The following is a 22,667-nucleotide window of genomic DNA, read 5'->3' on the forward strand; positions in this document are numbered from 1 at the left end:
ATTATTCTAGATGGGCAGTAGAATGAGGTAAAGATATCAAATAAATAGTAATTGGCCAAGACAGAGTTTTACACTGTTATATAGTCTACAGTAATCAATAGACTATTTACATCTTTAAATCCATCTTGAGAAAAGATGGAGAATCAGAGACTCATCAAGGTTGGAAGGGACCTATAGAGATGGAGGACCTTGACTAGTCCAAGGGCTGTGTCCAGTTGGGTTTTGAGTATCTCCAAGTACAGAGACTTCACAATCTCTCTAGGCAACCTGTGGCAGTGTTTGACCATCCTCACAGTTGTTCTGTCACTATCTACCACTGAACCAAGTCTGGCTCCATTTTCTTGACTCCTCTGTCCAGATACTTGTACACAGGAAATTAGCCCTGAGCTCTCTCTTCTCCATGCTGAAAAGTCCTAGCTCTCTCAGCCTCTCTTTGTATGAAAAATGCTTCATGTCCTTAATCATCTTCCTAGCTTTTTACTCAAGTACAGCCATGTCTCCTGTACGGATGAGACCAGCACTGGACTCGGGTCTCCAGATGTGTCTCACCAAGGCTGAGCAGAGAAGGATCACCTCCAATCTGCTGCCAACGCTCTGCCTAATGGACCTCAGCAGGCTGCTGGTCTTTCTTGTCACAAAGGGAATATCACTGGCTGGTGGTCACCTTGGTGTCCACCAGGACCCCCAGGTCCTTTTCTGTAAAACAAAACTCCATTCTAAAAACAAACAAAAAAAACCAAACAAAAAAACCAACAAAAAAACCACCACCACCACCAACAACCAAAAGAAAAAATCACAAATAAGCAAACAAAAAACCAAAAACCAACCAAACAAAAAAAACCCAAAAACCAAAAAAACAAAACAAAACAAAACAAACCCAAAACAAAACAAAAAAACCCACAAAAACCAACCAAACAAAAACAAAAGAAACAAAAACAAAACAAAAAACCCACAAAAAACCAAAAAAAAAACCCACACAAAAACCCCAAAACAAAACAAAAAAAAATCCAACCCTGAAGAATGAGCAGCTCAGATGATATCTATTCCTGTATACAATCATGGCTTTCTTTTATGACTATGATTCAGGAAAAGAAAACATCCAACAATCACAAAATAACTGAGGACAGATAGAGAATTTCAGGTTTTGAGTAGGGTTTATTTGCTTGTTATGTTTTTCAATCATAATTTAATTTGCAAATGTGAACAGCCAAACTTTGATGCCAAAGATTATTAAACACAAGCAAAGAAATCACCGGGACTTAAGAGCAAGTAGATCAGCATAAAATAATGTTTGCAAAGCAGCTCACATGGCCAGATGATGCAAGTAGCTCTGTGAAGAAATAGGTACGCAATTGAACAGACCAATACACACTGAACCACAATTCAACTTTTGCTTTTATGTTTATTGCATGTTATATTAAGCATTTATATTTACACATAATCTTGAATTATTTAGTTACAATATGCTGAAACTGTCATTGTGAATCAATTATTCACTTACAAAGACCTTCTACCTTCAAACAGAGTTAAGCCCCATTCTCTTACAGGCAGTTTTGGAAGAAAAACAATTACTGACTGAAAATGCATGCAAAAAGCTACAGTAGTTATGTTACTAACACGTCTCTCCTGCCTTTGTAACATGCCCTCAAAGCATGAATGCTATACATGTGTTGTATGAAAAACACTTGGGAGTCTCACGAAATCCCACAGTGATAGAACTGTGCTGATTTTTGCTACGTCAAGTCTGCATTCAAATACACGTATATATGTATGTCTCTCAATGCACATGTATATGTGTGCATGTATAGACAAAGTATATATAAACATGTACACATACACACACTCGCACCCCAAAAAATTCTAGAGGTAAAGGCAGGCTTAAAAATAAAACAAAATACAAAGATACCAGGATGAAATAGTTCTAAATAAAAAAAAAAGGTAATAAATATTCAGTGAGAAATATGGCATTATTATAAAGTGCTCTACTATAATCTCACTTATTAAAATAACAATAAAAATTATGTTCCTTTTAGTTGATTTATATAATTTGGTAAAGCCATTAAATACTCATTATGTATCAGTGACTCTATGCTTCCTTTTAAATTTTAAACAAACAGATAAAAGTAGAAATTAAAAGGCAAAGCAGCTACATGAAGCAGTTCTATTGAAGCCTTTCAGGCTTTTGTCCTCAAATTCATTAACAACTGAAAAATTTCAAACCCTAGAGCACATAGATTAAAAAATACAATTCCAATTAAAATTATGAAACTAAACAAAATTTAATTGGATTTTAAGGACAAACTTAGAAGTTTCTATCTTACATTAAAATACCAAGGTTTGAATTGCAGAAATTATTGAAGGCCTTATCCTGTGCATTTCCACCCTCTTTCCTCACACATGTGCAATATAGCTCCACCGAAACCTAGTCTCCAGGTTTCATTTTTCCACATTCTACTTAATTTCAAAAGCAACCTGGCTTATATATTACTGTATTTTGTCCAGTCTGCTTCTACCCTTCTGATTTTCAGCCAAACTCACAGAAGGGTACATCAACAAGAGTGTAAACATTTTAAACAGCTTTATACCGTACCACTAAACTTCTTCCTATTTACAAATATTTACCAAATTTACCAAATTTCTTCTGTACCACCAGAACTTAAAAAAAGAAACATGGTAGTACTGAAGAAAAACAACTTCAGGAAATAAAGTAAAACAGCCCCACAATGTGAACCTGTCTCACCGAATTAATAAGAAAGCCAAATACCTTTTCATATTTAAGTACAGCAGTTTTGGTTTTCTTTCTTCCTCTTTTGCTGATGTTCCTCATTACAATTGCTTTAGTCAACCATGGTGATTTTTTGTGATTTTTCCCCATGGTTTTATGGATAAAACTGTCCTTTGTATCAAGACACCCTCCCCCCTCTGCCCCTCCTCCCAACAACAAAAACACTAAATGTTTTTTTTTAATGCCTATTGGAAAGAGTACAAAAGACTAACAATTCAGCCCTGACATCTCAGCTGAATAAAATAGCATGTAAATTCAGTTTCCTTCAGGAATCTGCTCTGATCCCAAGAGGACCCCATTCTCTGTTGTGCAATTCTGCTGGAGCAAAATTCACCCTGTGCAGAGGGGCACCACCTTTTCCCTATCTGCTTACAGTTGCTCCATACCACTTAAGCCCTAATTTGAAGTTAAGTAGGGACTTAGCTGGTGCACAGGCCTTGTGCTGACTCTCTGTGTGGATGCAAAATTCATATCAAGCCACAGAACTGGCTGCTCTCCTGGCTCACAGTAAATGCATAATGACAGCATTGTCTCTATGCTCCCTTCCAAGATCTGAGAGATATTGAGCTGTTTAACTCAATATAGTATTATTCAATAATATATTCCCTACATCTCAAAGAAAAGAGAGAAATAAAACTCAAACTAATAAAAATCATAACAGCTGAGCAAGAAAGTTAAATTTTTAGTACTCTACCTGGCACACCACCAATATACATATTCATGAGCTACATGGTAAAGAATGTACTGAGAGAAAAACAATGTCCTCATTTGCACTTCAGCAGTTGCCCTCATTCAATACCAGAATCTCACATTCTGAATATAAAACACTATTACCTAGAGATTCAGTGCAATTTCCCCTTTCGTTAAAGGGGAAAGGCACTTAAAGCTATCTAAAACCTGAACTGCAAAAAGAAGAGTGTAAATCCCTGTTCCCTTAAGATCTGATCTGACATTTCCATCGTGTCAAACACACCTTCAGCAGCAGGATTTTTTGGCCAGTGTTCTGATAATACATGAGTTAAGGAAGAGCATCCCATGTTTTCTTCTAAGTGGGATCTTCTAAACTATTCTTTTTTACCAGTATAGCCACTGGCCCACTTAACTGCTTTGTAAAAATCTCTGTCCCTTGCAAACCCATCAGAAATTTAACTGCAAAGGCACAGGTACATGTAATTGTGCAGGAGGCTTTATGTATATGAGTATCAGATAAAAATATTAGTTTCAGAATTATAAATTTTGTGTGAACTTTGCTTTGAGTCCCTTTTAATGGAGTTTAGCTGCAATACTTTTAGACACACTTTAAAAACATCACCTCAATAAACGATCTGGATTGCTGAAGCCAATCTCCTTTTATTTGTTCAAGAGCAGCAAAACCAAGACTTCTAATATCAGGTATTTATTTTTATAGATACTTCACTGCTCATACTGAAACAGATATAAATGTGATCATAAAATCACGAAACTAGTACAGTAATGTGCCAAGTGTGCAGGTCAAGGCACTCTAATTGTTTGGCTTGGGTGCTTTTCCTGATTCCTCTCTTTTTATGAAGCAAAACCTTCATGATAAATGCTCTGAAAAATTACTTTACAATACCCTCTGAAAGTTTCCCCATCTCTCTTCCATTTAAGAAAAATTGTATATAAATAATTTTAACCGATTATTGAACATGGACATTTTAACCTTTCTGCTCAGTACATTTGTTACACATGATGAGCTCCAAGCATCAGATATTGATAGAATGAGCGTGTTTCTTGCACAGTGGCTTGTCCTTCTTGGAGAAGAAAGTCTGGCCCTCCAAACTGTCACTACATACCTGAAATGGGATAAAAAAGAACAGATCACCCAATTCAGATGGATGAATTTCACCACAATTATTCAGAATGCCAAATCATGGTATTGTTCTATGCACAAATATATTCAAAGAATAAGAATTACCTTTTTCTTAGGGATACTCTTTTTGATGTAATACTAGTGGTTGGTAATTATAATCTTTCTTTAAGACAACAGGTTTCTAACTGGGAGCAGAGTTAAGCTCAGTATTAAAAAACAAAACAAACAAAACAAACCCAACCCAATCATTAAGATTAGGGTTGTTGGTTGTTTTTTCTTGGTCATGCAATATTAGCAGGCAATACCTTGGCTACAGTGTCTTTATGCCAAAAGCACTCTTGCTACTTTGGAAACGCAGCCCATTCCTATATGACCTTCAACACTTTCTCCAAAGAAGTAAACGTCATGGGTTAAATGCTAGGACACATGGCTGCAACCCAGGACAACTTCTCTTGGACCTGTGCCAAAGGCTTACAATAGCAACACACCTTCCAAATAACTTTTTGATTGGGCCCAGGGGATTGAAAGAGGTTAGAGCTGTTAACTCCCATATTGGTCAGGTTAGCACAAGCGCTGCTGCCACAGGTTTGTTTAAAATGTACTCTGGCTTTACTTACGGAGCATACAAAGCAAGTGTCATGCCAAGTGTGGCCCAGAGCCTCAAGAAACCTGTCTCCAGCTTCAATGGGGAATTCACAGCCATGGCACATGGTACCAAAGAGGGCATAATAATCTGCGAAGAGATACAAACAGATTTTAAAGCATATGCAGAAAAGCAAGACTGACCCTTTGAAAACTTTGAAAGGCAATATATTTATTACATTTAACAAAAAGTATCACTAGGGTGTCAGGATGGTTATTAGCAACCAGACTCTCTGAAGTGTATTTGCACCATTCATTTTTAAGCACTGGATTGACTTGGTGCCTCTGAAGGTTTCCTGGACTTAGCAGAGAAAAACTCCTCTAGGAGTATGAGGGAGCAGGGACTAAAACAAATGGCACTGAATCGTTCGTATTTCTCAACCAAGCAGAGCTTCAAAAAGAGAGAGTAGAGCAGACTAAGAGAATAAAATACATGTATAAAATTGGGTGGGAGGCACTGACAACTCACCCCCATCCCCATAGTCTTGGTGTGTGACACTGCTTTTGCCCCATCTCAAGGGCTGCAAGTCACTCCTTTGTTGCCCACCTGTGCAGGCCTAAATTTCACCTCAAGTTGTCTGGTCTTTTTCACTTATTTCAACTCTCAAAACACCCCATTCTAGAAAGGAAACGTTTTATTCCTGCACAGAAGACAACAGCATTCGTGCTATAACATGAGAGCATTTGGCATCAGCACACATCATGCAAACATTATGGTTTCCTAAGACGACCTACAGACTGACAGACATAATGAAGCTTTGGACTCCATCTACCAGTAAGTAAGTGTTACTACCATAGTAATACTGCCTCTGACAGAGAAATTAGATGCCAGGGGTTGTTTTCAAAGGAGATATATAAGGAATGGGAAGAGGGGTAGAAGTGGATTTTGTTTCTCTCTAGATTATACAGATCTGCTACAGATGTGCTGAAGCTCTAGTGCTTACTGCAGCAGAGCCAGTGGAGGATTATAAGATGTGTCAAGCCCAAGAGCAAAGTCCTGTTTTTGTTTAGTGAGACCGTGTTCTGTGTGATGATCTCCCTCAAAATGCACTATCATAGGAGACATCAACAGGATAGGGAACACAAGTGCTCTAGAAAAGCAAAGTCCTCTGGCTGCCAGTGGCAAGAAGCTGCTTCACTGATCACCTTCATTAATCCATGCTACTGGGATGAGTTGCAAATGTTTAAGCAGAAGAAAGACCATAAAAATATCAAATGTTAGGACACGCTTGTGCAAAACCCCTGAAGGACATGATCTCCTGACCATACTGTTTCAGGTCTTTGCCTTTGTGTTCATACAGAATCTTACTGATATTTTCCTGGTGCCAGGAGTTAAAGCCTTTTATAAATTGGCCTGTGGTTTGTGTTGATAAGTTTATTCGCTTTTCTTTTGAAGAAAGGGCAATAGATAAGGCAGAATGAAGGGCATCAGCTTTCTTTTGCTTTTGCATGCTTGAATTGCGATACCACAGAAGCCTTCCAAGTAAGACTTCTTATACGGTGACATATCAGTGCTTCCTGCATACTGCATTTTCAAAACTAGGTTACTAACTCTGCACTTAAAAAAGTTCAAAGTTGTAGATATTTGGACGTTTAATTTAATTTTAGCCCTGACATCCAAACCCAGAACATTTTTCAGATTAAACACCCTTAATACTAATAGCTGATGCTGTTATAATTTCAAATACAGATTTAAAATTAGAACCCTCCTTTATGCTAGGAAGCAGGAAAGTTGGAAATGACATTTATTCCTTATTTCTTTAAAATTAGTCTTAGACTCATAACTCCAGCTGGACTGAAAGTCTTTGAAGAATTAATATATCTCAAATTAACATCTAGTTAGAGAACCAGAGCCATTACAAAGTATCGCTGCCAATAACACCTCACAGAATGTGTCTACATTAACTTGTGCTAGCAACTTTCTATCTTTGAAATAAACTCTGCAAGAAGTGTAGTACACTTGACATTTTATCACAGTTTTTCCTGGTCACAGTATTGAAATACACACATTTGTGCACAGGAGTTGTAACAGTAGCACAAATCAATGCACTGCACGACATATGGATTATTTGGTGGCAGGAACAAGAACTGAACCTTAACAGAACAAACCTGGTCACAAGCTTTCCACCCAAAGGGGAGTTATTGATTCCTCCAGTACTATTTTTGAATCATCAAATGGTTCCAGGATTAGGGGCTTCAGATTGCTTCAGGATGAAATTTCACCATGCTGTCACATTGGAGGATGCTGCTCATATACCCGTATCCTCTGCTGCTCCACGGATTCAATAGGAGCAACACGTTACCCTACTCGTGTCACCAAGTTAGCAATAACCTACTGTGTCCTTTTGTATCTGCCAATACCTCGTTAAAGCTGCTCTGACAACAGAAATTTTGGATAAATTTTGCCTGCTTTCTTCACCCTTACAGCACCTAGCATTCTCCATGCATCCACTGCAAACAACTGTGGGATCAGCCCAGAAGGAAATCTTAGCTCCAAAGAGGCCATTAGACTTTCATGCTAAGTCATTTCCTGGTCAATCCATTTCTACCTCTAGTTAAACTGTAATGCTCCTAAGAGTAGAAGGAAAACGATAAAAAGGATCCAACTGACAGTTCCAACACAGATGTAAGCAGCACACAGTGTGAAAGTAGATAATTTTGATATATTTTTGTCTCTTTTCCATTTTGAAAGGAATTGTTTTACAAATTATTTCTTTCTTTCCTAGGCCAGAGGGGTACATGGAAAGTTTTAAGCAAATTAGCAAATCAACATAAATAAAAACTGTTCATATTAATAATAATAGGTTGACAAGAAGCTCAATATGACTTGGCAATGTACGCTTGCAGCCCAGAAAGCCAAAAGTATCCTGGGCTACATCACAGGAGAAGTGGCCAGTAGACAAGGGAGGGGATTCTGCCCCATGTACTCTGCTCTGGTGAGACCCCACCTGGAGCCCTGCATCAAGGTACTGGGCTTCCAAGATGAGATGGACATGGACCTGCTGGGGCAAGTCCAGAGAAGGTCACAAAGATGCTCAGAGGGCTGAAGCACCTCTCCTATGAAGAAAGGCTGAGAGAGTTGAGGTTGTTCAGCCCGGCAAAGAGAAGGCTTCAGCGAGACCTTACAGGAGCCTTACAGTACCTGAAGTGAGCCTACAAGAAAGCTGTAGAGGGACTTTTCACAAGGGCATGTAGAAACAGGACAAGGAGGAATGGTTTTAAACCGAAAAAAAAAAGCAGGTTTAGATTGGATATTAAGAAGAAATTCTTCACTGTGAGGCTGGTAAGGCACTGGAACAGGTTGCTCAGAGCAGCTGTGGATGACCCATCCCTGGAAGTATTCAAGGCCAGATTTGGTGGTGCTTTGAGCAACTTGATCTAGTAGAAGGTGTCCCTGCCCATGGCATGTGATATTGGAACTAGATGATCTTTAAGGTGCCTTCCAACCCAAACCACTCTATGATTCTATAAAGAAAGTTATAATTAGCTGGAAGTGTTAAAAACCAATCCAGAATCCCTCTGAACTTCTAAGCCACATCATTCATGTAATATTGCTCATCAGGCTTTCGAGTGCTATAATTGTTTCACTGTATTTTTCCTGACAGCCTAGTTTTTTTTTTATCCCAAGTGTATGTACAACAGATATTATCCTTGATCCTGCAAAAAACCTACCTGGACAGACTGCTTTCTCTTCAAAGTCCCTCAGGCTGTGAATGAGGCTATTCAGAGTAAAACACATTACTCCACTGGCATTTGCTTATGTTTAGTAAATAAAACTTCAGATTATTTTAAACCAGAAAGTCACCCTAAAATTAACACTCTGATGTATCACTGATACCTACAGCTGAGGGCTTAACAAGAAAAGGTAAAATCAGTGACATGAAGCCTGCTGCTGTCAAAGCTGATGAAGAAATTCTCATCAATTTCTCCAGCTGCAAACCCAAAGTGTTGTCTACAGCAGTTGTTGCTACTTTGAGTCGACATATCAAAGTTACATGAATTTGCTGGGGCACTTCTGATTTGAGGCTTGAGGAAAAGAATTTATTTTTTTCCCAGCCTTATTGATCTCTGCTTCCCTGCACAGCTGCAGTAAACTTTGGTTATGTTGCTTCTTACCCGTCTCACAGTAGGGATCGCCATCTTCTAAGTGGAAGACATTATTGCGGATGGGGTTATGACAAGCCACACACACGAAGCAGGAAACGTGCCAGGTTTGTTTCAAAGCATTTATTACTTCCTGTGGGGATTAGAAAAAGTGTTATGAACACATTATTTTGATGTGATGACTAGATTGTGGTAACAATGCCTCCACACTCGATTCATTTCAAGAATACTTTGTTTCCTACTGCTACTTTGAAAGTGGGTTGTGTACAGAAGTTCTGCGATGTTAAACTTAATGAGGTGCTTTATTTATGGTACATCTACTTATTTTTCATGAGCAATCTTCCGGGGTTTTTGGAAGGTTCAGTGTAGAGTTGGACTGGTTTAACAACTCATTTGTTCACTTATTTAATTTTAATTAGGGTCTCACCTACAACAGTCCCATGAAACAAGAAAAGCAGCATCTCTGCCTTCTCCTGAAGTCTGTGAAGTTAATCAAAAGACATCACATAGAAAATTATGACTGCTCTGTGTTGTTTTGGAAGATGCTACAGTGCCAAATATGACTTGAGAATTGTGCTGCCAGAGCCCTGCATGACCCCAGTTACACAAGAATCCAGACACGTTGCTGTCTGCAGTAAAACAGCGGCCGATCAGCTGGCAGGCTCAAATTAGCAATACAAGTGCCGAGTAGGATAACACGTCTTTCTATCTGCATTACCACTGGGAATATTTCAGTACTTCACATCTAGCCAACCACTGTGCTCTTCAATGCTCAGCTCAGCTAAGAGGATTATTTCTTTTTATTCCCCCTGCCCCCATTCTGTAAAAAGCTGCCAATTAAAAGCATTTTGCTCAAGAAAATTTGGTAACCAGAAAATTTGGTAATCAGAAAATTTAGTAATCAGAAAATTTGGTAAACAGCTACAGAACAGCTTCATGAAAACAGGAGCTGAACTTGGAAGAGTCAAGGAGACTACAGCACCTTTTCTCAAAGAGGTTGAAAAGGTTGAACATTAGAAGAGCCAAAACCATAATTCGTGTGCAATGGGAGCTAAAAAGGTATGTTAAGAGTATGTTTGAAAGAATGCAGACTGGGACAGATAAAAGAGAATTTCATTGCAGAGACTCACTGAACACTGTTGTTATTGTTCCCACCAAAAAACAGGTCACTTGCTGGTCACTTACCCCGAGGATCTTCCTCTGGCACTTTGAACACTCAGGGGCAAAGAACTTCTCATAGCAGACCTCACAATACAGCATTCCTTTCTCTTCCACAAATCCAATGTAAGCCATGGAAGTTTTGCAATGGGCACAATTGAACTCCTCTGGATGCCATGACTTTCCCAAAGCCACCAAAAAGGGTCCTCTGATCAGAAAGAAGAGATATTGTCAGCAAATACTCCTAGGTTGGCTCCAGCGAAAGCTGCTAACAGGCTTAATCTACAATACCTCTGAGTCATTACTACCAGTACATACCATTGTCTCTATATTAATCTGAAAATATATTCAGCACGCTAACTTCTTTAATGACCATATTTACTTTAGTGAGGTATTTTCAAGGTCCCACTAACACTCAACTTTCCAGAATACAGGTTTCAGGTGAACTTTGTGGTTCAAGTTTATCTCTCTCACCAGAACTCCTGTTTTTTTCCAAGGCCAATAAAGATGTCATTCTTTCAAGAACTACATCACTTTTTTCTGATCTAATACTTCACTGCAAAAAAGAAGTGTGAGGTACTAATATCACCACCTGCTGCTAGACATTTTTTTGGAAATCAAGTAAGCTACAAGAATGTTTTTGTGTATGATTTTCATATGAACAAAGCAACAGCAATAAAGAAAAGAAATCAACAGGAAAAAAACAACAACAAACAAAACGCCCAAAAAAACACCTTGAAATTTGCTTATGTTGACTCCAAGATAGGAATATAGGCAGGGTGAGAACAGAGGGCACCTTCATTAAGGGTAGAGGGTAATTATTTTTATTTCTCTTCTACAATTTCTCTGGTAACGTTATGTATTTTTAATAGGATGAGAAGTCAAAAACAAGGGACTCAAACAGATTTAGGATAACTCAAAGGCCTTGTAAGATGATGAACATATATGTAATCTGAGACAGTTTCTTCTATTCACCTCTGATTATTGGAGAGAACACAGTGAAAAATGGTTCCTGGAGAGAGCAGCCTGCAGCCCTTTAAGGAGGGAGCTGGGGCTGAGCACAGCTCTCCAGCCCCCTGCTCCCAGCGGATGCCTGAGCAGTGCAAACACTGACCTAACCCGATACCCTCCCTGCTCTACAAGCACCTTTTTACATCAATGCCCTTTCAGTTATGTACTGATCAAACAATACAAGCCCTTATGTACAACAAAGTGCTCTCAGTGCGCCGTGTCAGCACAGGCTAATTTAAGAGATTCATTAACACGGGGCTGACACCAAAGAGGCTCTCCCGGATCTAGGTAGTATTGAGTTTCTGGCCATCTGCACCGAAATGATAGGTTCAGTTAGCTCTGCAATGGAAAGCAAGTGTGCTAGCAACAGGAGGGGAAGGAATTTTTACATCTGCTGCATTTAGCTCTCCAGAGTTTACAGCTCTGACATGTTGAGGTTAGCCATTCAGGACAGTGCGCAGGAACCCAGACGGATGGGGAACAGCCTGGGAGTGCACCTACAGAGTTCCTTTCCCAAAGTCTCCAGACAGCTGTGGCTGTGCCCTGCACAATGTCTATGAGGTGTTCCATTAGCGGACTGGCTCCCTGTGCACACATGTCCAGAAGAACACTTCCTAAATACAATTTTACTTTCAATCAGGCTGTAGTTTAAACATGTCAAGCTGATACTGCAGCTTAATGATACCTGCAACCTAAAAGCTGCCCCTAAAGCATGTGGAGAAAAGGAAAAAAAAAAACCCCAAACCAACACCTGCCACGTAAAATACACTAAAACATGATATTCAGAACTTGGAGGTGTTCCCAGTCTCAGCATAATTTTGCAATCAAAATGATAGTTTCCAGCAATGAAAGGTATTTATTTGCTGTATTAATTTGAAAAAGAGTTTAAAGTCCCAATTTGAGTAAAGGGGATGCGTGCCCACATTCATGCAATGTGACAGGAAGTAGATAGGGGGATGAAATGTTAGGAAGATGGCTGCAGATGGCTTCAACATTCCTTCTCCATTTAAAAACAAACCCAAGAAAAATTCCACATGCCTCCGTCAACCAGAACATATTTTTAAAAGTAGTGCTAAAAAACCATGCTCCTACCATCCACATGGGATATGAGACGACCCAACTGGCAACGGTTGGCTATGAATGTGCCTCTATCCCAGGTTACTTTGACATGTTAAGCATTTCTGAAGAAACTTCTGACAATACCATCTAGGCCACATGAAATGAACTCACAGATGAAAATGAACTAGTCACTTATTTATTATTTTTTAAAAGGGATTTTATTTTAAAAGGGATTATATTTTTTAAATGATTATTTATGAGAGTATTTACAGAATCTTATGCCCCAAAGGATCACGATGTACAGAAATTTAGTAGTCACCTCAAACATCTGGGCTCTGCATGTAGCAATGATATTGGGAAAAACTGGAAGGAGAATTAACGTACAGGGAATATAAGTCCAATTTCAATGTCTTTACACTTGTAGCTAAATATAACTTCATCAGTATGGTCGTGATGTATTATATTAGTATGCCAATAATCTAGTTTCTCATGTGGTTTGTATTATGATAGCCAGCCAGAACTGAAATTTGGTGGTAGACAGATCAAAAGGATTTCCACATCCGGCAGGTAGGCCAATCACTTTACATTTAACCATACAGCAGTCTATAGTCTTGGAATTGTCTTCCTCTCCTCACCTTAAAATGCCACAGTATACAATTTGCGTACAAGAGATGCTGAAGGGAAGCACCGTTTGTACTTTTTCCCTTTTGCCTTTTAAAACAATTAAGCTTTATGAAAAGGTGGAAAGCCAAATCATCATTTACAAGTAGACATGCCAAAGAGTATGTTCTCATTGGAGATCCAGTGAAAACACATTTGGACTTCAAAGAAAGAGCCAACTCTGCAGTGTAGAACTTGGTAAGACTGCCTGGGAACCAGAAGTCTTTATCAGGAAATGCCAGAAGTCTGCCAGACCGTCACAGCGAGCAGATCAAGAGAAATTTACTTTGCCTCCAGCTTTGATTCTACATGGAAAGAAAAGCTTACTTAATGTAGCTTTGGAAAAAAAAAGGAACCTTCAGACAATCACTAAATGAATAATTAAAGATATATTAAAAAGTTATAAGGTGTCTCTATGAAAGGTTTTGCCTTGACCAGCCAGGGTTATTCTATGCCCGAGTGTAAAGTAACCAACTCCAGAATGCATTTTGTTCTCAAAACAGATGTACAATGTAATGTCACTTGATCCTCCTCCTACCTTTTCATAGGTAATACTACCACTGAGGGCATGAAGTGTAATTATGCTAAAACTGGAATTAAAATGCCATTGCAATCTTCCAAATTCACTGTATGTTGCGAACATGAGGCATATTTGGCATTGATTAATGCACATCAACTCATCCTCCAATGGAAGAATGTTTGCTTTTAATAATCAAGTAGGCATTTAACATATGAAGAATTTAAACATCATCAGCAAATTACAAAGAAGTTAGACGTAGGTATCAGTTGCTACTCATGAAAAAGGTGTCACTTACAATAGGTGACAATGGCTTAAGTACTGTCAAGTAGGGCTCTGTAGTTTCTCCTCGTGTATCCACTACAGAGTAACTGTTGCCCCATGGAACAATACACTCCCCTACTTACAGGGCAGCAGCTCATCTCTTTTTTAATGGTGATCGAAGCGGGAAAGTGGGGAGTAGCAGAGAATGATTTAAAGGCCAAGAGGAGAGACTGACTGCTCAGAAGTCATCTGTAGGCTACGCTGTGAGACCCCACAGCACAGAGCATAAGCAAACCCTACTAAACCACTGGTGCTGTAAAAGGCAATGAAGCCTCTTGCAGGAAAGATGCAGCACACAGTCAATTTTCTATGTTTGGTTTTAAACTAAAATAACTGTAACAAAAAGGAAAGTGAATGGTTGTTTGCATATTATTTACTAGACACAAATCCAAAGCCCAGGGAACAAAAAGGTCAGCATACTAGAGACAGAATTATTATACATGCCAAACTGTTCAAGGAATCAGATGAATCTCATCCCAAAAGTGTGTATACCTTTTTGATAGTAATTTTTCATTATGCAAGAAAGTGAAAATACTGGATTAAGAAGCACAGGTACAGTTGTATTGGGAATTTGTATAAGTTTCTTCTATTGCTTCAAGGGGATTTGGATCATAAATTTTTATTTCTTCAACATATACATTAGAAGTAGGAATAACTTCTCCGAAACATCACAGGTCCATTAGTAAAGAGTGTTCTAAAATTAACCCCGTATTAACTGAACTGGTAGTGAACTATCAGACAGAAACCTAATGGAAGCAAACAAACTGGACTCAAATGAACTCTGGAGATCAAGTGATTTGTGTTAGCTGCTGCTTCTGATGTAGAATCCAATCCAAGGCTCAAGAGGGTACAAAAGCCCATGGTGGAAAAGCTGACTTTCTATTATACTCAATGAAAATTATACAGCTTATAGAGTTCCTTATTTTTTAGAACTTATGTTTTCTAATAAAAAAGTCTCTTTCTTAAACCATGGTGAAACATGGTGCAGAATCTCGTATTTTGTCCACTGAAAACATGGGGTATAGATAAATAAACAACAATATACTTTAATGCATTACTCTCCCCTTGTAGTTCAACAATAAAAATGACTGAAAAAGCAAGAAGAAAATACTTCTAAAGAGTATATTTCTTCCAATAATCCTAGGAGATCTCTATTTTTGGGAAGAAATAAAAAGTGAAATAGATGAAAATGAGGATGATTTGTACATCGGCAATAAAAACAATTATAGTTCCCTGGATGAGACAATCACGACTAATTGTCAGAAATCACTGACTGAACAATGCAACCCAGATTCAATTCTTCCTCCACACGAAATTCTGACTAACAATAGGATATCTTATGGGCTCAGCAAAACTTATTTAACTTAATGTCATTTGTCAAACTTGTGTTTGTGTTGCTTAACATTTTCTACCCCTGTCATACAAGTCAAGGACAGTAGCTATCATAATATTCAAAGGCAGAGAGCCCATCAAAGATCTTGAAATCTAGCAGTGCAGGAAATTATTATTAATCCAGTCCTAGTAATTGTTAAAATATCACTTCATGCTTTTCTTCTGTTCTTCTTCTTCTTCTCAGCTAGAAATTATGATTTCTAAATCAACATTTTTGAATAGTCTTTATAGGACTATACTCTCTGGTTTCCAATTAGGTAATATTCCCAATTCTACTGGAATGGGTGCATAAGTGAAAACTAAGTTGCTTACTTTTGCTTAGTTTTACTTTCATTCTATAATACCCAGCTTCCTGATTCTCTGTAAAATGGGCTGTAAGACTGTGACTGTTAGCAGTTCACAATATTTTTCCTCCGAAGTATTCTCATTTTTGTTAGAGAAACTATGCATGAAAAAAAGTGTTCTGCACTATTGAAATGAAGCCTTAAAATACTTGTGATCAAAGACTCAAAAACCATGAAAACAAGACAAAGCCCTGCTGTGAGAGAGCCTTCAGGATGAACAGAATCACAGAATCCTTTAGATGGGAAAAGACCTTTAAGATCATCAAGTCCAATCATTAACCCACCATTAAGCCATGTCTGTAGGTGCCATATCTACATGTCTTTTAAATACCTCCAGGGATGATGACTCCAATACTTCCCTGTTCCAGTGCTGGACAACCCTTTTGGTGAAGAAAGTTTTCCTAATATCCAACCTAAGCCTCCCCTGTCACATCTTGAGGCCATGTTATATCACTTGTTACCTGGGAGAAGAGACCGATCCCCACCTCACTGCAACCTCCTTTCAGGTAGTTGAAGAGAGTGATAAGGTCTCCCCTGAGCCTCTTTTTCTCCAAGCTGAACAATCCCAGTTCCTCCTAATGAGCGTTGCGTTCCAGACCCTTCACAAGATGCATTACCCTTCTCTGGACATGTTCCAGCAGCTCAATGTCTTTGTTGTAGTGAGGGGCCCAAAAGTGAATAACAGGATGCGAGGTGCAGTCTCAGCAATGCCAAATATAGATCAACACTCCCACCCAACTTGGTGTCACCTGCAAACTAACAGGTCATCTCAATTCCAGCCCAGATGATTGATAAAGATATTAAACAGGACTGGCCCCAGTACTGAGCCCTGGGGAACACCACTGGTCGTCAACTGGATTTAGTTCTATTCATCACCCCTCTCTGGGCCTGGCCATACAGTCAGTTTTGTACCCAGCGAAGAGTGCACCCAGAAAAGAGGTACAAACCTGATGACTTGATTACAGTGTGCACACATGGGAGTACGCTTTCCTGCTGGAATATGCTCTGCTCTCTGAACCAACGTGTCTTGTTCATTTAGCTGAGGTGCTGTGTCAGGTTTTTCACTCAGGGCAGTTGTTCCAGGTGATTTAATACTGTTTGATGTCCATCCACTGGCAGGAGCTGGGGAAAAAGTGCCAAAGCATTTAGAAGAGCATCTTTTAGTACCAAGTAAATTAATTTGAAATACAAGCAACAAACAACATTTGCCTAACATCTTTGTCCAATGTATACCTGCCTACTCAAATGAACAAATTAAAAAGTGCTCATTTCCCCCTCCTCTGCCATTAAGTTACAAAATCAGTCCTACCTACTTTATGAAACATCTGTGAAATAACACAGAACGCTTTTGGCTAACTTGTAGAAGTAGTGGACAAAAGAATATACAACCTGTGAAGGCATTATTTTGCTTTAGATAGAAAAGTTGAAGCCAAGAATATCAGTGTATGAACAGAGGCAGGAGAGTATGACATACCTACTCAAAACATTTCTTACTGAGTGCAATAGATCATACATCATTACTAACAGGTTAAACAAGAGTACACATTCAATACAACATGTACAGGAACTTAAAATAAAGTACTGCATAAGGAAAATATATTTCTAAATTAAAATTATACACTACTCTAGATCACTGGATTCTGCCAATCTAAAGCACTCCAAAGGTCATGTTCACATCCTCCTTATAAAAGCTATGACACAAATAAAACCCTGACATTTTCAGAAATGTACACAAGACACACTTCCATGACTACTCAGGTTTTTAGAGTTGTAGAATAGACATAAGTTTTTGTGGAGTTCGAAAAATGCATTTACAAAAATGAAAGGCACAGATGATACTGTTGCCCAGGGTAATGAAGAAACAAACAGTCCTCTGCTTTTCTTTCTCTTCTATTGATATATCTACCTTGGTAACGTACAAGCTATGGCAACATTAGTTTATGGGAGCAGTTATTCCTGTCAAGTGGAGATACCTTTTTGTTTTTCAAGTACACTATAAAACCCCTCACATTTCCATAGCCTTTTGTTTGCAACCACAGGCAAAAGAAACCATGAGTGTTTACTCGGTGTCTTGGCTTTAGTGCAGCCTTACCAAACCTTGTAAATCAAAAAGTGAAATTAAGATTTGAATGGAAACTCAGAGACAAACAATGAAGCAGTGACTGAGACATCAGACAGCGCAGGATGATGCTTCTGCTGCAAAGATGCAGCTCTCCAACACCAGGGTCAAGGCATCGGTATGTAGCTTTGCAAAAAAACTAGTTCGTGGAGCTGGTTATCTTCGTGCTATTCATCCTCTCTCATTCTTCCTATCATCTTGCAGGAAAAAGATGAAAAATTCTTTCTCAGTATCTCCATTAATGTAATGCTGATCAGCCTCTGTCCTACTGAAAAGTTGCAAATACCTTTCAGGCAAAACAACGGATTCCCTGCTCAGAAGTGGCATACTAATTCACAGAGAAGATGTGAATCTACAGAAAATCCAGCGGAAATGCCAATACTGTGTTATTTACAGAAGTAAGATAGCCAAGCACTACACAATTTAATTAAAACAATACCATGGAAATTTAGTTTACAACCCCCTCCTCTACTCATGCACAGGCTAAGGTAACACAGCTGGAAGAGAACTCCTTTTTAAAACCAATACTTCTGTACTATAATTATGCTTGGTATTAACCTGTTGATGGGCTCAAAACATACTTTTGTTTACTCTTTCTATGTATAAAGAAGTAACATATTTATACACCTTTTTTTGTTTAAATGGTTGGTTCATCAAATTTTCTCATACCAGGTCATTTCAACACTGACATATTTTTGGATCCTTTTCAGAATCTGAAGTAGCAAAAAGTATAACAGTCCATCAGGTTTTTTTTGTTGTTGTTGTTTTTGTTTGTTTGTTTGTTTTTAATACAAGGTTATTCATTATATTTAATGTATAACTAATTAATTTGCAATGTCCTGAAAAAATAACATCTTATTCTTGAAACATTCAACGTTTCTAAGTAGAAAGAATTTAGGAATACAAGCACTTAATCTTGAACAAGCCACTCTGCTACTGTACGTAAGTTTATATGACAAATGTGTACTAAGCTGAAAACCTAAGAAAAGATAAAAATGAAAAAGGTGGCAGAACGGCTTTGAAGACATGAACAAAAGTGGTGTTGATTAATAGCACTTTCCTCCTCTGTCATCACACATGGCTTTCCTATTTTCAGATCCCGTTTCATGAGAATACAGCAATACACACTAAAACCAAATCTGTTTGAAGACTGCTTTTGCCATAAATCAAATTGCAGCATTGCTAATTTCTGTTTATCTGCTGAATCCCAAAGCCCATTCAGACACATCAGCTAGCTTATTTGCACTGCGTTGTTAAAAAAAGTCTGTCTGCTTGCTTGAAGTGGGAAAAAAAAAAAGTACAAACATCACAATTGTTCCCTTTTCTTTGGTCTCCTTTACAGCTTTCATTAATGCTGTTTTTATGAATGATGCTTTTCTGAACACTACCTAACTTCAAAGTTACTGCCGTCCAGGAGAAGAATTTCTCTATGTAAACCTTCTCTACAAAGCTGTTAGATCAGTCATTTCTGAGTTATTTAAAACACTAAAAAAGGAGAGAAGGAGATAGTCCATCATGTTAAAATAAAAATTCTCTTTTAAGCAAATCATAATATAAACCACAGAAATCAGTATCATGTTAAGCAAAAGCTGTGACCTAAGCAAAACCAAGCTGGGCATTTAGTGTTGAGGATCAGCAAAGGCAAATGGACCCACTCCATTTCCCCTGAAAGCAGTGCACTCAAGCTCAATGCCCAGACCTTCAGCAGATGTAGGACTCCTATGAGATCACAATGCCAACAGAGTAAGAGGAATAACAAATAAGCTCTAAGCCTTCAGATCATTCTGTATTTGCCAGAGTATTTCTGGGCACTGGACAAAAACTATGTTCTAAAAGGTTTTCTACTGTCATTTGTGAATTTCTGTCACTATCTGGTCTACTATGATGGGAACAATATCTGATTAATCACTGCAGATGCCATCAGCATCTGAGAACTAAGATAGAAGAAGTTGCCTTCTGCCCAAAAACCCTTGGAAAGTGAGGACTCAAGTTTCTTTCCATTTAGATTTTTCTTCCTAAAGACAAGCCTGCTTCCATTGTCTTCAGATCCATACTCTGTAAAATACCTTCATATCTATTTCACTGCATTATTATATTGGATTCTTTGTAAACCTCCTACAGTTGTTCTCCAGATTTATTTTTCTTTCACCATAGATCATTATTCCTCTCTCACTGCTTGATTTGCCTCAGTCTTTTATCTTCCTTGTTCCATTCTGAACACCAGCAGGACAGCTTTTATTGGCCACTTTTGTCTTTCCATAGGCCACAAACATCCCTTTAACACTTCAGTAATTTTAACAGAGGTTCATTACTTTCACTGCAGCCCACAGAGCATGTTTTTGTTTGTGGTGTTATTTTTGTTTAGTTGGTTTGCTTTTGATTTTAAACCCCCCCCACTATTAACTCCCTACTTAAATCTATATGAATTCTCAGTATTTTTTTCCAACAATACTCAACCTCTTGTAGCTAGAGAATTTCAAATATTAGGTCTGTTTTTTGTTTAGAATGAACACTGATTTTCCCCACCTGTTTTTTATACTTAAACAGCAAGTTTAACAGTATTGGATGAGATGCTTTTACTGCAAACAGAGAGGAAGGAGACATTCTGTGAGTTCACGTATTCTCCTCCTTTACTTTCTCTTCCCCATTCTCTTGGAAATCTTTCGAATTGAAACACAACCACTTGATTTAAAAACATCAGGTCCAGAAAACTGGTGCAGGTGGGGTTTTTTCCTGCAATGAGAAGATTTTACCAGGGCACATTAGTAGTGTCAAGGTAGGTCCAAATCATTACACTCAACCTAAGTGAAGACTCTCGACTCTTGGCAATAAGTCTGAGCTCTCCTGTGGTTTGTGCTTTATACTTTGCTTTTTAAATTTTACATATGTGATCAGCAGCTTTGTTCTCAAAGAGTGCTAGGGAGATGCCCTCATATCTGAGATCTGTTGTGGTGCATGCACATTTTTAATAACTGCATGGGAATGGGAAAGGAAACCACTCCAGCTTCCTCACGACACAATTTCACCCCGTATTTTCTGGTTGGTACCTTTGCTGCTTGAAACAGAACAAAGCACAGCAACTTCTGTGGGTGGTCTGAAGATTTAAAATTATAATAATAAATACTGTTAATAAATGAAATAAATAATTTATAAGAATTATACACCCCAGCAGGAGCTATTCTGACCCGAGTGCCAGAGAGGTCTGGGTTTTCTGCAAGTCATGAAAAGATCTCTGTGGCCAGATTTTGGAGTTTTGCAGGCTTCACTTCACCTTTGCTCTCTTTAATTAAACATTCTAAAGCACTGTTGGTTTGCACTAGAGTATTGTCATTACTGGTTTTTTTTTTCTAAAACAGAAAACACACTGTACCTGACCATTAACTTTCTACTTTATTAGGTTAAGTTTAGCAAACCCACGGTGTTTGCTTTCACTAAACTCCTTGGTATGGCTAGTTTAATATTTAACAGTCTTTTAGGCAAGGTAAAGAATTGGTTTTTTAAAATTTTTTTTAAAAATCCCAGTGTGACTTTGCCCTCGTTAGTCTAACAATAGGCTGTTCCATCGCTGAGCACATGGATAACTGCAAACACTGGTGAAAGGTTTGGAAGACAAAGGGAGAAAGGCGGATACGCAGTGGTGCCAAAGTCACTTTGACAGAGGTTCTCCGGTGCGTAGCAACAATACAACAGCCTGAACTGTTTAACGCTCACTTAAACATAACATTAGACTTCATGTAATATCTATAAATAACAATGCTACTTTAAGCAGTGGGAGTGTCAGAACTTCATTTTAAAGTGTTCTAACTCAGTGATTTATACACTTCTATTAAACTACTGTATTATAAATGGAAAATATAGATCTTCATACGTCCAATTTTCTGACTTCTCTTAATATATCTGTAGTGTAGGAAATCTTCCTGTTCCTTCCTTCCAAACCAAACAGTTGGCTGGATGAAGCAACGTGCCTGAAAAGCTCGGTTGTCAGCTCATTGCAGTAGCTGTATATAACATCCCATCCACTCCCAGGCCCGCATGAAATCACACAAATTCAATGGAGAATGCTACAGGACAAGTAAGAGGTGAGAAAAAAACAAAAACAAACCTCACAAAAAACCCTGGAACCCCTGTGTTCCATAGTTGTTCTTTTGTTTCTTATGGAGACTTGGAAACACAGTCATACCTAAACTCCTTTCACTGATTAAAGGCAGAACAGGAAGGATTAAATGATTAAACCATTATCATGTCTTTAAATGCCGGGTGAAAGCTGGTATGCACCGTGGAAAATCAAAACAGGTGCCACTCCGGCCCAATTTCAACAACCCTTGCAAGTAGAGGGAATAGTTCCTGTGTTAGTAACTAGCCTTTCAACTGGAAAGGCTCTGGGTAAACGACTGTAAAGTATCTTAATTAAAATGAGTATGGTGGTTTTGGCTTGCTCAGCCTGTCTCCTTGTGATTTGTTACATCACATACCATCACAAATTTGGCACAACTGGCATTGCTTTTATTGAAAACGTGACTCACTCAAGGAGAAAGAGAAAATGAAGACCTGTACAACAGTGTTTCATTTCTTTGGAGTGGCAGTTTAGAACCTCACTTGGTAGGTTTCTGGAGATAAGATTTTACCTCCCTTGCCTTTAGCTCCTATTCTGACCTTGACTATGCCTCCAGAGAGCATGTCTGTCCAGTCTCATGTAGATTACCTGCCAGTTTCATGAAGCT

General features: G+C 38.5%; 1 protein-coding gene across 7 annotated transcripts in view; it reads right to left on the reverse strand.

The window, feature by feature from the left end:
* Positions 1-1,135: 1,135 nt before the first annotated feature.
* The window catches only part of PDLIM5 (PDZ and LIM domain 5), a 126,955-nt gene continuing 105,423 nt past the window's right edge, over positions 1,136-22,667 (reverse strand). For all 7 annotated transcript variants that reach the window (XM_027635624.1, XM_027635623.1, XM_027635629.1 and 4 more), the window contains 5 exons: positions 16,775-16,949; positions 10,548-10,728; positions 9,375-9,495; positions 5,234-5,349; positions 1,136-4,599 (listed from right to left, as the gene is read on the reverse strand). In XM_027635624.1, coding sequence (XP_027491425.1) covers positions 4,510-4,599; positions 5,234-5,349; positions 9,375-9,495; positions 10,548-10,728; positions 16,775-16,949 — 683 coding nt within the window. In that variant the 3' untranslated portion in view covers positions 1,136-4,509. The remainder of the gene's footprint in view (positions 4,600-5,233; positions 5,350-9,374; positions 9,496-10,547; positions 10,729-16,774; positions 16,950-22,667) is intronic.

This window comes from Corapipo altera, unplaced genomic scaffold, assembly GCF_003945725.1.
Source record: "Corapipo altera isolate COAL_440 unplaced genomic scaffold, ASM394572v1 22b, whole genome shotgun sequence".
Lineage (NCBI taxonomy): Eukaryota > Metazoa > Chordata > Aves > Passeriformes > Pipridae > Corapipo > Corapipo altera.